Source organism: Zymoseptoria tritici, chromosome 11 (assembly GCF_000219625.1).
Source record: "Zymoseptoria tritici IPO323 chromosome 11, whole genome shotgun sequence".
In the NCBI taxonomy this organism is placed as follows: Eukaryota; Fungi; Ascomycota; class Dothideomycetes; order Mycosphaerellales; family Mycosphaerellaceae; genus Zymoseptoria; species Zymoseptoria tritici.
Window position 1 is genome coordinate 284,844 of NC_018208.1, and position 15,767 is coordinate 300,610.

Here is a 15,767-nt window from a genome sequence, read left to right on the forward strand (position 1 = left end):
TGATACACGGACTGGATTGGCGGTAGTGGCAGATGAGAATGCTTCCTGTTCACTATGAGAGTGAGTGGAGGAGACATCTTCTCTTTGAGCCGGCGAGTCGTAGAGAGACACCGCACGTCTCTTTTGCGGGTCTAGGTCAGCTGTATTCAAGATCAACTACCAGTCAGCACGCATTACAGGTGCTCCGTCGTAATTTGATACATTTCATTCGTTTCATGGTAAGTATAAAGCTCCATGCTCTCTTCTACTCCAATATATGTCATCATCAGGTCCTGGGTCGTTCTGCGCCCAGTCGCATCTCCACGTTTTCTGCCACGCCGCATGGTCCCCATCGTAAACCTGACTCTGCAGAAATACCCTCTATCCCCTCAAAGCCCCCACGATCAAGCACCCTCACTGCCAAACTCCTTGGTCCACTCTGCGCTCCTCACCAGATCCTCGCTACTCACAGACGCACGTGCACTCTTGATTGCCTTGACAAAGTCTTTGACCATTAATCTCGGCTCTAGAAGTTGATCCGTTTCGATTTGTGTCCAGTCCATCTCGAGAGCGCCCGCGTCGCCGGGTGAGCAGGGTGTGAGCTTCTCTACGCCGTCGACGTCGACCTGTGAAGTTTGTGAGCATGGCGTGCCGAACACATCGGTGGCGGGGCATCAACAAACCTTCTTGTAATGTGTCGCCGTCTGAATCTTCCGCACAGGTTGCATCAGCGCATCCTGCACCGCAATCGTGATATCACTTCCCGAATACCCCTCACTCAACCTCGCCAGCGTCCGATAATCGTCCGCCGACATTTCACACGGCGTATCTCCCACCGCGAGCTCAAACATTCTCATCCGCGCGGGTTGATCGGGTAGGGAAATGTGTACTCTCCGTTGGAAACGTCTTCGAATCGCCGCGTCGAGTTGCCAGGGGATGTTTGTTGCGCCGAGGATGAGGACGCCTTTGCTGTCGCGGCCTACACCGTCCATTTGTACGAGGAGTTCGGTTTTGATGCGTCGGGATGCTTCGGATTCGCCTTCGCCGCGAGGACCGCAGAGGGCGTCGATCTCGTCGATGAAGATGATTGAGGGCTTGTTTTCGCGGGCGAGGTTGAAGAGTTGTTTGACCAGTCTGTAGGCCGCGTCAGTATGATGCTCCCAGCTCAGGCACGAAGACATCTGCCTTACCTCTCTGATTCACCCATCCATTTGGACACCAAATCTGACGAACTCACGCTGAAGAACGTGCTATTTGCTTCCGTAGCCACCGCTTTTGCCAAAAATGACTTTCCCGTTCCAGGCGGTCCGTATAACAGAATACCCTTCCAAGGCTGCCTCTTCCCTGTGAACAGATGTGGGAATTTGATCGGTAGAATGACAGCCTCCTTCAGCGCTTCCTTTGCCTGCTCCAAACCTGCCACATCCTCCCACTTGATATTCGGCTTATCCGTCAAAATCGCACCTGCCAACGCTCCTCTTAACTTCTTGCTCTCCGGATCTTGGTCCTCGCCTTCATCCTCTTTGCCCTTCCCCCCACCGTTCGATCCGACAGCTCCATTCGACCCCATCGCCGCCGGTTTCCGCTTCCCATCGTTCTCTGCCAGGTGATTCTTGAGTTTCTCGGCCCGCTCCATGTACTCGCCGGCCTTCTGCCGGATCATGTCCTTTGACTTGGGATTCTTCTCCCATTTCAGCGCGAGCATGAACAGTTCCAGCGCTTGGTAGTATTGTTGGTAGGCTTTGTCGTAGTCGCCGGCCGTGTCCTGCTCGATTGCCTTCTTGACCGCTTCGATCGCACGGCCTAGGAAGTCGGTGTTGGACATGGCGGGGTGGTGGAGGCTGCGCTTCGCAGCGTAGGAGGCGCGCGATGGTGTGTCCCGTGAGGAGCAGAGCTTTCGTGCGCGGTCTTGCCAGATAGTTCTCCTAGCGTGCGTTCCGCGAGCTTTTCTTGTGAGCGTGATGCCTTGGTAGTCGTCTGCTCGGTCAACTCTGTGTTGACTTTGAGAGATGCAGTCCACTCTTGGCGGGCGTTGTCGCGTGGGGAGAAATTGGGGGCCAAAAGTCCGAAGTGTCTCCAAGGAGAACAACAGGATAGAACAATCCGGCTAATTTTCTACGGGTAAAAGTAATCACTTCCGCGTAGATTGACTCCCGGAAAAGATATCCGGACAAGCGAGCCGAAGTTGCGACACAGCGAGGCGACGAGCGTTAGCAACGAGGGAAGTAAGTACTAGACCGAGCCTAAAGCGAGGTCGTAAAGCGAGGTCGTACGTACGATACCCGAGCGCGTAAGGCATAGGCTCGTTTAAAAGGTTAGCAAAACTATTTAGGCGCCGCAGGCTCCATTACAAAGGCTAGTTTTAGTAGGAGTAGCAGTTAGCCGGATGTTCTTTCATTTTGTTCTCCTTATAGACACTTCGCCAAAAGTCGATTCACAGAATCACAACCTCACTGAGGGCCAGTCCGGTAGACGAGTGGAGTGAAGATAAGTGAAGTGAACGCTTGGGCCTACTAGGTTGTCTCTATTCTGCGCTGCGTACGGGCAGTAACGGGCACGGACAGCAGCATAACTTTTTATAAATTTGACAGGCCTGTTGCGCTAAGTACTTAGGTTTCATCTAGCTCCCGTCTCGCTTAACGCTCTGTTTTGGGTAAAGCGGGCTTAAAAAGCGAGTAAGATCTCACGAAATCTTACTTCTGCTCCGGAGCAGGATTCAAAGTTCACTTACGCGAGGCAATAGCGCATTTTCGTAGGCCAAAGCGTCCACTTCACTCATCTTCACTCCACTCGTCTACCGGACTGGCCCTCACCTCGCTTGCTCGCCTCATCAGGCATCGTACAAGGAGACGACTTGACCGACGTGTATTTTGAACATCGTCAACTCCCGGCATGAGAAAGTCTGACCAGGCCATTGGCCATCGGGCCGAGAGATGAATACCGACATTGATAGCGGGAGCCTCGTTTCAGACATCTGCCGCCCTACAAATTACAATCCAGCATGGGTACCGCTGCGTCGCATCTCTGGCGTAATTACTCGTATGCTGTGCTGTTATTTCGAGGCCAGCACGACTCGGACAAAACGCTGTATATGATGCCTATGCATCCCCATCCCGCACCGTCGTCTCCCACCCACTCCTTCTCGCAACAGGATTGTTCGTTCCCCTCTACGCCATGCTGTCCACTCTGTTTCTCATCATCGCGTTGGCGACGCATGGATTCGCCCACAGGTGGATGCATCGTCGCGCCGCGGGTGACGAGATAACCCCCAAAAACATCTATTATTCGATTTTCGATCAGCTCATCGACCACAACGATCCGTCGCGCGGTACCTTTCAGCAAAGGTACTGGTTCCAATTCAAGACGTGGAAGGGTCCTGGCTCGCCAATCGTTCTTTACGCTCCAAGCGAGAACAATGCGACGAGAGACGTAGGCTTCATGCTGCCCCAATATGGCACGCATGGCGTCTTGGCCAAAGAACTCGGTGCAGCGTAAGAAAGCCGAAGGGCAGGTCTCGGTCTGCCCTTGTGCACTGTTACGTCGAAGCCATAGCTGACTCTTCCGTGCAGTTGTGTGGTCTTAGAGCATCGATTCTATGGCAATAGCAGCCCAGTGGCAGACTTGAGCGTCGAGAATCTCAAAGATCTCACCCTCGACAACGTCTTGCAAGACATCACGTACTTCGCCAACAACGTCAAGCTCCCCTGGACCAACAGCAGCAGCACGGCCCGAGACGTCCCTTGGGTGCTGATGGGAGCCTCTTATCCTGGGTCTCTCACGTCCTGGACCGCCAACCTTAATCCTGGCGTTTTTTGGGCCTACTGGGCTTCCAGTGCCGCCATGCAAGCGATTGAAGATTTCTGGCAATACTTCGTTCCCGCCCAACAGGGCCTCCCTAGAAACTGCAGCACCGACTTCTCCCAAGTCATAGATTACATGGACGACGTGGTGCTCCATGGCACTCCCCAGGCCGTCACGCAGCTGAAATCTCGCTTCGGTCTGGAAGACGTTTCCCGCAATGACGACTTCATGTACATTTTCGGAAGCGTCGTGGCCGCCCTCTGGCAAGGCCACCAATTCATCGCTCCGGATCACTCCACATTCCCCGAAGTCTTCCAGTGGTGTGACTACATCGAAAACGCCGTCAACAGCAGCCATCCCCTGCCAGGAGCGCAGGGCGTTGGCGTAACTGCGGCCCTCGACGGGTTTGTCGCGTGGTGGAAAGCCCGAGGCAAGGCCTATGTTCGCCAACACAGCAGCTGCCCGGAGGACATGTCCGACCAGATGTGCTTCGACAACCATAATGCTTCCTCGCCGGCCTACACCGATATCTCGGTGGGTAATCCTTATAATCGGCAGTACTTCTGGTTAGACTGCAATACGCCGTGGGGTTACTGGCAGACTGGCGCGCCACAGGGAAGGCCGAGTCTCGCTTCCCGGCTGCACACTGTTGCTTATGAGCGGGAGCAGTGCGGGATGTTGTTTCCCGGCGTGGAGTATGGTCAGGGGAGAAACGCGGAGGACTGGAACGCTTACACGGGGGGTTGGAAGGAGCCACCGCCGAATTCCCGCATCATGTATGTAAACGGGGAGTTTGATCCGTGGCGGGAGGCGGGCGTTTCGTCGGACTTTCGTCCTGGTGGGCCGCTGCAGAGCAATGAGCAGGCAAAGTGGGTCGTCAAGGTCGTGCCCGGAGGATTGCATACGAGTGATATGATTCAAGATAATGTCAGGGCGAACGCAGGGGTGAAACAGGTGGTGGATGAAGCGGTGAAGCAGATGAAGGATTGGGTTGGCGAATGGTATGAGGAGAAGGGGAAGAGGCCGCCGTGGGAGGTGTGAGCAAATCCGCGAGGAAGATGTCGTGGAGAAATGCAGTATCTACTAATTGGTCGTCAGATTATAGTCTGTGCAAAGGAATTGTCCGCTCGCTGCGAGACTTCAGCGCCACCCGTGCCAAAATGCCATGCTTTCCAATCAATACACAGCAAGTATGCTCATTCGTTAGTCGTTATGTCGGCATCATTGAGACGAAGCCTCCTCCTCCTCCTTTTGGAGCACCTCGAGCGGGACCACGCGAAGGTCCAGGATTACTGCCGCCCGACTTGCCTCTCTTCTTCACGCCCGAAGTCGAGCGACCACCAAACCCACCACCAGATGCTTGTCGTGACCGACCTCCACCACTATTCCGTCCAGACCCCGACGCCGTACGACTGCCAGTTGCTCGATAGTTCTTCGGCTTCTTTGCAGCCGCCTTCTTCGGAACAGTCGCTTTCGGCGCATCGCTCGCTTCAGATTGCTTGAATCCGAATTTGGCGTTGAGCTGGGTTCTGGTCGCCTCCCGTCTGAAGTATGCGCTTTCCTCGCCCGGGTCGGCTTCCTGAGTCTCTTCATCCTCCTCAAAGTCACTTTCCATCTCGCCATAATCAGACTCTACTTCGTCGTCGCTCACTAGACTGATGACGTTGTGCGCGTGCTGGCTCTCCTTGGTCGCTTCTTTACCGGTCATCTCTGTGTACGACTCGCGGAACTGTTCAACCATCCTCAAGAAAGGCTTTCCGTAGAGTTTGATCATCTCGGGCTTCATGCCATTGATCTGCGACATTCCCTCCTCGGTGTCAATCCAGTTGATGAGCATGGTCCGAAGCTGAGTATTGCTGAACGGAACGACTGATAGGCCCTTGTTGTTCATAATGTCCTTGGCCTTTTTCTCCGCGTTTTGCATGAAGTCTTCCAGCACTATTCTGTGCATGTCATCGAGTCGTTCGATCGCTTCATCGGTGGTTATTGCAGGGCCGGCTGAGCGTGCCGCTTTCGTGGCGCGCGGTCGTCTGGAATCAAGGATAGGCTCAAATCCGTCGGACTCATCACTCTCCTCGACGTTGCCGTCCTCGGGATCGGAAATGACAAAGTCATCTCGCCGGTAACCATTCGCGTGCATCTCTCCTCGTTGTGGCAGCGCTGCTCGTTTCCGCTTGGAAGCAGCCTGGATCGGAGATGAGACGTTGGTAGACATTGGCAGCTCTCGTGGCGCCGGCCCTGCCGCAGCCTTCTTGCCCTTTTTCGTTGCCGCTTTGGCTGCCTTTGCTACGCGCGGCGTCGTGCTGATCTGCATGAGCAATTGCGTTCTCCCAGGCCGAAAATCACCGGCTTTCCGACCGATATTCACGTGGGACTGAGGGAATCCCTTCTTGTTGACTTCGGTGTCTTCTCGGATAGCTTCTTCGCTCAGGAGGCGATAGAACAATCGCTCGATATCTTCTCGACTCAGATCGCTTCCGACGCCGAATTGCGGAATTGCGTTATGTCCCAGAGACTTGATCTTTGCATTCTCCGCGCCGCGAAAGACGTCTACGCAGTGCAGAACGGTGACCTTGGATCCTCTCACGGCGCGCACAAGCTCGATCGCTTGCCGTGCATACTGCGTGAAATCGACACTCTCGAAAGTCGAAGTAGAGTTGCAATTGTCGCATTTGGCCTCGCAATCAACCTTGTTGAAGGGCTCATTGAAGTATCGCAGGACCTGCACTCGCCGGCAGTCGCTCTTGTTCTCGCAGAACTGGATCATCAAGCGAAACATATGATGCTGGCGTTGCTTTTGCTCCCAGCTGGTGGTGTTCTCGTCATCCTTATCGATCATCCTGCGGACCTTGGTCGCGTCCCCATAGCCATAGAAGAGATAGCAAGCCGAGTCCAGTCCATCGCGGCCAGCTCTGCCAGTTTCCTGGTAGTACCCTTCCAGTGACTTTGGTATGGTATGATGAATGACGAACCGAACATTACCCTTGTCGATGCCCATTCCAAACGCGATTGTTGCGACGATGACATGATAAGTTCCAGCCTGCCACTTCTTCTGGACTTGAGATTTTTCTTCGCTTTTCAGACCAGCGTGATAGTGGTGCGCCTTGATGCTATGCTGCTTTCGAAGTGCTTCTGCCATGCCTTCGCAGTCTTTTCTTGAGAAGCAGTATATGATACCCGTCTGCTTGTGATGGTCTTCCTTGATCAAGTTGGCGATGCTTTCGATATCACCCTTGCCTTTGGCCTTCTTCCTGACCTCGTAGTAGAGGTTTCTGCGGTTGAAGCTGCTCGTGAACACTTCACATCCTTCGATGCTCAAGTTATGGATAGTGTCTGCTCGGACATTTTCAGTCGCTGTGGCTGTCAAGGCCATGACAGGGACGCCCATGAAGTGACGTCGAAACTCTCCAAGAAGCTTGTAGTCGGGACGAAAGTCGTGGCCCCATTGACTGACACAATGCGCCTCGTCAATCACGAATCGCGCCAGTCGGTTCTTGCGGTGCAGCCATTGGAAGGTGCTGACCATCTTTGTACTCTTGGCGAGCATCTCTGGCGTGACGTAGAGCAAGTGGACCAGATTCTCCACGTCCGCAGAGTACAAGCTGTCCATCAAGGCGCTGCGTTGGTCCTGCGTGGTTTCGCTGTTGACAAGAAAGGCCTGAATGTTCAACTTCTGCAGATGCTGCACCTGGTCCTCCATCAAGCTCACGAGAGGTGATATGACAACGGTGACGCCGCGAGTCCTTCCGCTTCGCACGAGAGCAGGGAGTTGATAGCACAACGACTTGCCGCCACCAGTGGGCATCAGCACAAAGGTATCCTTGCCCGCAAGCGTCGCATTGATGGCGTCGATCTGGTTCTCTCGAAAGCCCTTGAGCCTGAACTTCTCCTTCAAGGCTTCCTTGACGTCTGTCGACCACGGGAAGCTGAAGTTTCTCTTCTCGAGATCGCTTTCTTCCTGCGCGGTGAGCTTTTTGGGTGTCTTCCTTGACTTTGCTCCACTCGCTGGCTGTGATTGTCGGTTCCCGGACGCCTCCGCAAAGACTGTGCGAGTGGATTCCTGATATATGCTTCGAGATGGCTGTCCGCGATTTTCGAAGTCTTGAGCCGCTTCCAACATTTCATCGTCATCGTCCATGCCGAAGTCTTCTTCGTCAAAGTCATCGAATCGTGCCGGCGGCGTTCCCATTCGGTGGCTGTACATGTTTCCATTGCCGATGAACGTTCCATGATCGTTGATATCCTCGAAGCTGTCATCGTCAAACATCTGGCTATCGTCTTCCGCGCTCGGCCGTTCTCGTTGCACCTGCAAGGCTCGCTGTGGAGGCTGTGTCGTCGCGCGAATAGTGCTGATTGTTGTCTGTCGAAGTGGTGGCGGTGGCATTGATTGTGCCATCTGGGTTTGAGCAATCCGGCTGGAACTCGGCACGAACAGCGCCTGCTCCGAAACCCCTTTTGTCGGCGCTTGAGTCGATTTGACAGCGATCCGTTGACCAGCAGTGCTATCGGAGCTGTTCGTGTCCTGATCAAAGGCCGCTGAGACGTCCTCCTGGCACATCTTGAGCGAGGCCAAACACTCAATCTCGACAGCGCGCAATTGCTCCCTGACAGCAACGTTCGCGGCCTGCGCTGCATCCTTTGCATCTTTCTGCCGTGACAAAATCGCTCTTTTCAAGGCATCCTTCATCTTGTCCTTCTCAGCAGACAAGCTCTTGTACCTCTCCCTATGATCACGTAGTCGCTCAAGTGCATCAAGCCGATGCGCAATTGCCTCTAACTGTGCCTCTAGCTCGACTTCAGCACCTGCAGGACCATTTTCCATCACTTCCATGATCTCTTCGGCGAGTGCCTCCTGTTGGCCGGACAAGCCCGACGTAATTCTCTTGAAGACTTGTTCGGATGCAGAAAACAGCTTACCAAGTAGAACAGACTGCTCTTCCTGCTCAGGTGATAGCGTTGCTTGACTGCCTGCTGTTGGCGTTGGCGCCTCGATTGTGACATGTTTGTTGATCGGTGTTGGTCCGGGTTGAGGAGTCTTCGAGGCTCTAGTCGGGGCATGTCGATTGGACTCCGCAGGCTCTTCGACTTTGAGCCGCGTAGGCCGTTCTCCGACATCCTCTATGAGGCTCTCGAAACTGTCATCGTCAGAAGTGACGACTTCATGCTTCACAGAACGCTTTCGTGGCGATGGCACAGGGCGACGCTTATGATCCTCTTTGGGCTTGTGACGTGCAGCATTGACAAGGTCTTCCTCATCCTCGGAATCCGGCATCACACGGCCAGACGCATATCTAGAGGGTGTGCGTGCGACGGCAGTGTTTACCCTTGACAGCTTGACGGGAGTGTTTGCTTTCGGAGGGATTGTTGAGTAGGGCGGCGGCGGAATATCTGAAGACAGATCACCCTTACTAGGGGTCAAAGGCTCATCCATGTACTCTTCAATGGTGGGAAACGAGTCAGATATCCTAACGGTTTGACGATGTTGTAGTGCCGGCCGCTTCTGTGTCTCCGCATCCCGCAAGGCTTCCAAATCACAGTCGAACTCATCGCTGGACCTCTTCCGGCCGGCCACAGGTGGTACATGGCGATGCAGCGGAGGACTGCACAAGGCACCCAGACTCTCGGACAGGTCGAGCACCTCGACCTCCATGTGAGATGGCATTGGGCTTGGCCGTGACGGTAGAGGAGTTCGTTGAAGTAGGGGAGCTTTGGACGAAGACTGCACTCTTGATACTGATGCAGGTCTTGTCACCTGTGGCGGCCTTGAGACTGAGGGAGCTCTTGATGATTGTGCTGACATCGTGCGCCCATCTCTCGAGGGCGATGCCTCGGGCGCCCGTCCCATCGTGGATGCTGAACGTGACGCCGATCCTGGCGCTATTCGTGTCCTTGCCATCTCTTCTTGATTCCTCGCTACAAGCTTTTCATTCAACCTTCTCCCGGACTGAACCTCTTCCACGCTATCGTCTTCGGTCGTAATCGCCTCCAGTTGTGTCGCGGTAATCGTGGGAAAGGATGCAGTCACCTGCGGAAGTGAGGTGATGGCCGCAGGCACCGAAGGTCTCGCGCGTAACAGCCAGGTGAGGTGCTCGTCCAGATTGTTGCGCGTCATGAGAGGCGAGCATTGCTGACGCTGAGAGAGCGACTATCGGCGAAGCCTGGACGCATGGGGTCTGTCTAATATAGGGTGAACATCGGGCAATGTGGTGTGATGGAGGTGGGGAATCGTGAGATTGAAAAGCATCGACATCGAAGCGCGTCGTCGGGATCGGAACTTCGGTTTCGGAAAGCGCGCCCTGAGTGCGAAAACACGTGCGCCGTGGGCATGAAACTGTGCGTCAATATTTGATTGAAGTTTCCATTGAGAGAACATCGTCCAGTTGACTCCATCTGCTCACCTTAGACCACTTTCACCGTCAATGTCCAACAACAGCCTTGCGCTAGATCAGCAGCGACAGCATACTCGGGGGTAGGAGCAGTCTGGCGAAAGCCTCAGCATCTTGAAACACTCCTGAGGCGACGCTCCACGGTCAACTTCAGGCGCACGAGCTTTCTTTCGGAGTCCTTTCAAGGAAAACGACCGAGAAGCACTCAAGAAATCCCCATTTGGTATCCATCTCACCCCTATCAGTGTGGTGCTTCAGTCTTTGTCTCCTACACATCGTCAACATTCACTTACTTCGGTATGAGCGACGAATCGCAGACCGTCATACCATCACAGGCAGCCATTTCATCAGCCAGATCGAAGCTCATTCGCACACTCCCAGCTCAGGGCTTGGGAATCGAACACGTTCAGAAACACTTGCAGGAGGACCTCACACCAGCATTGAGCAACAGCAGCAAGTCAGCGAACTACTACGGCTTTGTCACTGGAGGCTCGACCGAGATTGCCTCTTATGCCGACAATCTGGTAACGCAATATGACCAGAACGTTCAAGTCCACCTCTCTCAGGAGACCATCGCCACAGATGTCGAGGATGCTGCTCTGAGACAATTCTGTGATCTGATCGATTTTCCAGCGGAGCAATGGCAACATCGGACCTTCACGACTGGAGCTACTGCAAGTAATATTCTCGGCCTTGCCTGCGCGAGAGAGTACGTGCTCTCAGCGCGAGGTGCGAGTGTCTCCGTAGATGGCATGTATGAAGCCATGAGGCAAGCCGAGATCGACCATGTCCAAATCCTCACCACTGCGCCTCACTCATCTCTTGGAAAAGCCGCATCCATCGTGGGACTCGGCAGATCATCTATCATCGATCTAGGCCTCTTCCAGGCGAAACACAACTTCGACTTCGCTGCGTTGGAAGAGGCACTCAAACGCCCTCGCACCGCCTCCATCATCGTGATATCATGCGGAGAAGTAAACACAGGCTACTTTGCCACGTCCGAAGCCGATATGCAAAAGATCCGCAGGCTTAGCGACACCTACGGAGCCTGGATCCATATCGACGCTGCATTTGGCCTATCCGCTCGGATCCTCCCTAGAGACGACCCATCCTACCGCGCTCTCGTCGGCGGAGTCAGAGATATCGAATTGGCAGACTCCATCACCAGTGACGCCCACAAATTGCTCAATGTACCCTACGACTGTGGCATCTTCCTTTCGAGGCATCTCGAGCTCGCAACAAGAGTCTTTCGGAACTCCAACGCAGCGTACCTCAGCACTTCATCTATGGGCGAGATCGCCTCACCCCTTAACATCGGCATCGAAAATAGCCGGCGATTCCGCGCACTACCCGTCTACGCCAGCTTGGCAGCGTACGGTCGTGACGGGTACAGAGAAATCCTCGAGCGACAAATCGGCCTCGCAAGGAGTATAGCCGAATTCATCCAAAGCACGCCTGGACCTGAATTGCTGCCGCGCTACCCGCCTTCGTTTGCGAAAGTCAAGGAACAAGGGATCAGTCGGATTTACATTGTGGTTCTGTTCAAGGCGGCGGACGATAATGTCAATGAGCGACTTGTCCAGCGGGTGAATGCGACTCGTAGGATATATATCAGTGGCACGCAATGGGATGGGAAACCTGCTGCGAGATTCGCGGTGTCAAATTGGCAGGTTGATGTAGCGCGGGATCTGGCGCTGATTAAAGAGGTGCTGTTGGGCGTGCTCTCGCCGGAGTAGTCTCTTCGACAGCATCCAGCTTTAAACGATCCACTGCGTGACCATAGACTCGCCATCTAACATAGATGAGACACGAGATCTCGCTCGCTCTTCAAGATTTCGAACAAGATTAAGGCCTGCCTGTGCAGTGTTCCAATTCGGTGCTATGCAAGTATAAACAACGGGTATCGTGCTCCTTAACGCCTTTGTCCAGTCCCATCCATCATTTTACACGTCCAGAATTATGCGTATTTATTCCTTCTCTTAATCCCCATTCCCCGTCCGCGCCACCATCGACGCCAACACAATCAAGTAAATCAAGAACACCACTCCAATGAGCCAAAATGCAAACACCGCATACCAGCTCTGACAAATCGAGTTCTGCTGCAACCACGCCAGAGTGGCTATACTCAAGTCTTTGCTCGGATTGTTGGTGACGAACGTCTGGCACTTGTTCGCGATGTCGCCGTTCGGTCCGAAGAGTTGTATCGCCGTCTCTATCATGCCGGTGAGGAAGAGCACTAGCAGGATGAAGGAGCCGAGGATGAGAATGCCGGGTAGGAGCCGTTGTTGTACGATGAGGGTGAGCATGAGGAAGATGAAGAGGATGAGGAGGGCGCCGACTGTGATGCCGAAGGGCATGATCCTGAGCGTGGTGTTAGTACTGGTTCTTTTGGTGTGATTGCGGAAGGTATGATGCTCACCATGGTATTCCTTGCTTTCCCAATTGGTTCTGTATTACGACAAAGTTGGAGAATACACCGACCAGGACTCCGCCAGTTGCGAGCATTATAATGATCCAGACGTTGAGTTGCCAGTCGGGCCAGTAGTATGATTGTCGAACAATCACTCGCTCGCGGCGAGATAGCACGCTGCTGCGAGCCATGTTGTGTGTGTATGAGGAAGAGGTTGACGCGTAGCTCGTCTGGCTGCGTTGCCGCTGTCGGGTTGTCCGGGAGGCTGTTCTCGATGCGCCGGATGCTCGGATCAGGTCGCGGTTCGAGGTCCTGCTCTTTCGACCTCAGCAGAAGATGTCGCTGACCTTCTCTTCTGTGTTGTGTTCGATGGAGGCGGTGACGAGAAATGATGCCGATCGGAGGACGACACGACTCGAGACGTCGGTCTGCAGCTGTTGGTGGGGCCGGGCAGCTTTGATTGCTAGGCGTTCAAGGTGATCCGGTAGCGAGAGTAAGGTATGTACAACAACGATTGTAAGGAAAGACAAAGCCGTTGTGTTGGCGGAAGATCGTCGAGGAGCGAGACAGGAATCGAACAGAGGAAGAACATGAGATCGGAGAGTTGGAAGTTGATTCGAGTCCGTCCTGACGTCGCGCACCGAAGCTCTTTCGCGTGGCTGGAGGGAGGCTGGTGGGGAAACTATGAAACACCAACGCATCGACCACGCGGGAAGATCGGCGGGAAGATCAGTCGGAGTCGAGTCCGGTGATGCTATTTCTCCACCTCCTTCTCTTCTCCTCTTCTCCTGCAACAATCCCACCGACATGTCCCTTTCTGAACGACGATAACTCTGATCGGCGGCACCGCATCTATTGGACAGCTCTCAAGATTCTATAATGGTCTGATCGAGGATCTAGAGTCCGGCCCAAATTGTTCCACTCTTCCCGTCGCGTCTCCTGGATCCTTCCTCTTGTTCCTTCATGCCTCTCTCTCTATCTCCTACGCTGGTCATGGTACTCACAACGCCGCAGACAGCACTCGACTCATCTATCACGTTCCGAGAAGACAAAGAAACCTCTTTGATCATGTCAGCTGAACAAATAACCAACAGAGCGTGTTTGCGTCACATTGCATGAAAATTATCGTCGGCTCGCGATTCAAATGCTGTGCCATGTCGGAAAGAATATATTGGAGCAGCACTCTACGCTCATGCTTGGTCTGCTATTCGCTGCTGCATGTCAACGCGGCCAAGATACCCTTGTAACCACGGGCGTGAATCCACCCGCACAAGCTGTTCCAGCTCTTCAGGAGCGAATGTTGGTGAATCCTGCATGATATACACAAGCATATGCTCAGGCGACCGTCAGCGTGCACGTATACTTCCAACCCCATCTTCCAAAACCATTGCACCACACTTCATTCGACTTACACAGACACATCCACTTCCAGCCAGCTCTCCTTTCGATCTTGCAGATTTCTACCCATACATATCTACCGGTGGCCATGCTTATCACTATCATCAGTATAGTTACCTTGGCCCTTGCGGCTACCGCTGATGCGCGTTATGGGCGTGGTGGTCCACTCTCTACGAGCCAGCGCTCGCCAATCCGCTCCGGGATCCTCTCCAACTTCCCGGACCCTTCGCTGCACTACCTCAATGGCACATGGTATGCCTTCGCGACCAACGATGCTGCTAGCATTGATCCTGTCAGAGGCGCCACTGCTTCCGAGACCTTTGGACAGACCAAGGTGCAAATGGCAACCTCGACCAACTTCATGAACTGGACCATCGCTCCTCCCTCGCAACAACCTCTTCCCACCCTTGGCGCTTGGTCGGGTCTCATCCAGCTGAACGGCAGCTCAGACCACGACAATCTTCCGAATACCTGGGCACCGGCCGTTGTCCGCCGAAACGATGGCAGGTATGTCATGTACTACAACGCTCCAGCATCGACAAACCCATTTCCTCAACAACCACATCCTCACTGCGTTGGAGCCGCGTTGTCCAAGTCGAACGACCCGGCGGGCCCGTACGTCCCAGCAAACACCTCTTTTGCATGTGCTCCAGAGCAAGGCGGCACCATCGACGCCGAAGTCATCAAAGACGCTGATGGCACGATCTGGTCTATGTGGAAGGTCAATGGTAACAGTATCGGCTCTGGAGGAGAGTGTAAGTCTTCTCTAATACTTTCTCGCACAACCTCGCGACAACTACTGACATCACTCGCAGGCGGCAATGCCATCCCGCCCCTTCGTCCGACGCCCATCATGCTCCAGAGGATGCTCTCCGACGGAATGACGCCTGATGGCGGTCCTATCCGAATCCTCGACCGCATCGCCTCCGACGGTCCATTAGTCGAAGCTCCGAAGATCATCCGCGTCGAGAATACCAGTGGCCGAAATGGAAGTGATGCAACCTATTTCCTCTTCTTCTCCTCTGGGTGCATGCAGTCCCCCGCATACAGCGTCAAGTACGCCACCTCGAAGAGCGTCACGGGTCCGTATGTGCGTGCGAAGGAGACTCTGCTCAAGACGGGGGCGTGGGGACTGATGGCGCCCGGATCGGTTGGAATCGCTCAGGACGGGGATGGGGATTGGAGGATGGCTTTCCATGCGACGATGTGGGACGCGAAGTTGGGGCCTGTGAGCGCGATGTTCACGACGGGTCTGGAGTTCGAGGGGGAGAGAGTGAAGTTGGTGGATGTTGAACAGGAGTGAAGTGATTCGACTCGGACTGCTCTGTCGATAAGAGGGCTGAGGCGTGGCGTTCGGGAGCTAACACTGTTGTGTCTTGTCGCTATCTTCGACGCAAGCTTGACTGCCGACTTTTCGGCGATCCGTTATTAGATGCAATTTGATCGAAGGCGGGCAGGAGGGGACCGGGTCAAACCGACAGAGCCTTCTAAAACAAGACGAAGCATGTTGGCCTTACCTTCCCGGCTGGGAGTTGGTGTAACTTCGGCTGCATACATTGCCAACAAAAGCGGATCAAAAGCGTCCTTCTTCCAATGCATCACTGCATCCTTCTTTAGGGCAATCTTCATATCTTCATCTTCATCAGCATTTCTCCACCAGTACCCTTGATGACTTCTGCGAAAGATCCTCGACATGACACGCTCAGCTTGACCGGTCGCCTGTCAGCACACAGTGAGCCGCAAGACCTCTTCAAGATGGAACAGTGGAAACATGTCGGTGTATGCTTGGTGAG

General features: G+C 54.1%; 6 protein-coding genes across 6 annotated transcripts; 3 read left to right on the forward strand and 3 right to left on the reverse strand.

The window, feature by feature from the left end:
- Positions 1–383: 383 nt before the first annotated feature.
- Positions 384–1,927, reverse strand: MYCGRDRAFT_76672 (uncharacterized protein; the record flags this gene model as incomplete). Its single annotated transcript, XM_003848660.1, has 3 exons — positions 384–605; positions 663–1,113; positions 1,170–1,927. 3 exons carry the CDS (start codon positions 1,802–1,804, stop codon positions 384–386), a joined length of 1,308 nt encoding a protein of 435 aa, XP_003848708.1.
- Positions 1,928–2,729: 802 nt separating this feature from the next.
- On the forward strand, positions 2,730–4,821 carry MgSCP5.1 (serine carboxypeptidase; the record flags this gene model as incomplete). Its single annotated transcript, XM_003848246.1, has 2 exons — positions 2,730–3,470; positions 3,549–4,821. 2 exons carry the CDS (start codon positions 3,154–3,156, stop codon positions 4,819–4,821), a joined length of 1,590 nt encoding a protein of 529 aa, XP_003848294.1.
- Positions 4,822–4,990: 169 nt separating this feature from the next.
- On the reverse strand, positions 4,991–9,430 carry MYCGRDRAFT_96502 (ATP-dependent DNA helicase RecQ; the record flags this gene model as incomplete). Its single annotated transcript, XM_003848659.1, has 2 exons — positions 4,991–5,359; positions 5,432–9,430. 2 exons carry the CDS (start codon positions 9,428–9,430, stop codon positions 4,991–4,993), a joined length of 4,368 nt encoding a protein of 1,455 aa, XP_003848707.1.
- Positions 9,431–10,177: 747 nt separating this feature from the next.
- On the forward strand, positions 10,178–12,080 carry MYCGRDRAFT_63492 (uncharacterized protein; the record flags this gene model as incomplete). The annotated part of the gene is made up of 1 exon (XM_003848247.1): positions 10,178–12,080. The coding sequence occupies one exon, from the start codon at positions 10,466–10,468 to the stop codon at positions 11,900–11,902; it is 1,437 nt and encodes a 478-aa protein (XP_003848295.1).
- A 65-nt stretch (positions 12,081–12,145) lies between these two features.
- Positions 12,146–12,767, reverse strand: MYCGRDRAFT_49869 (uncharacterized protein; the record flags this gene model as incomplete). The annotated part of the gene is made up of 2 exons (XM_003848658.1): positions 12,146–12,527; positions 12,586–12,767. The coding sequence occupies 2 exons, from the start codon at positions 12,765–12,767 to the stop codon at positions 12,146–12,148; spliced, it is 564 nt and encodes a 187-aa protein (XP_003848706.1).
- Positions 12,768–14,062: 1,295 nt separating this feature from the next.
- On the forward strand, positions 14,063–15,277 carry MgXYL7 (beta-xylosidase; the record flags this gene model as incomplete). Its single annotated transcript, XM_003848248.1, has 2 exons — positions 14,063–14,729; positions 14,790–15,277. 2 exons carry the CDS (start codon positions 14,063–14,065, stop codon positions 15,275–15,277), a joined length of 1,155 nt encoding a protein of 384 aa, XP_003848296.1.
- Positions 15,278–15,767: the final 490 nt, after the last annotated feature.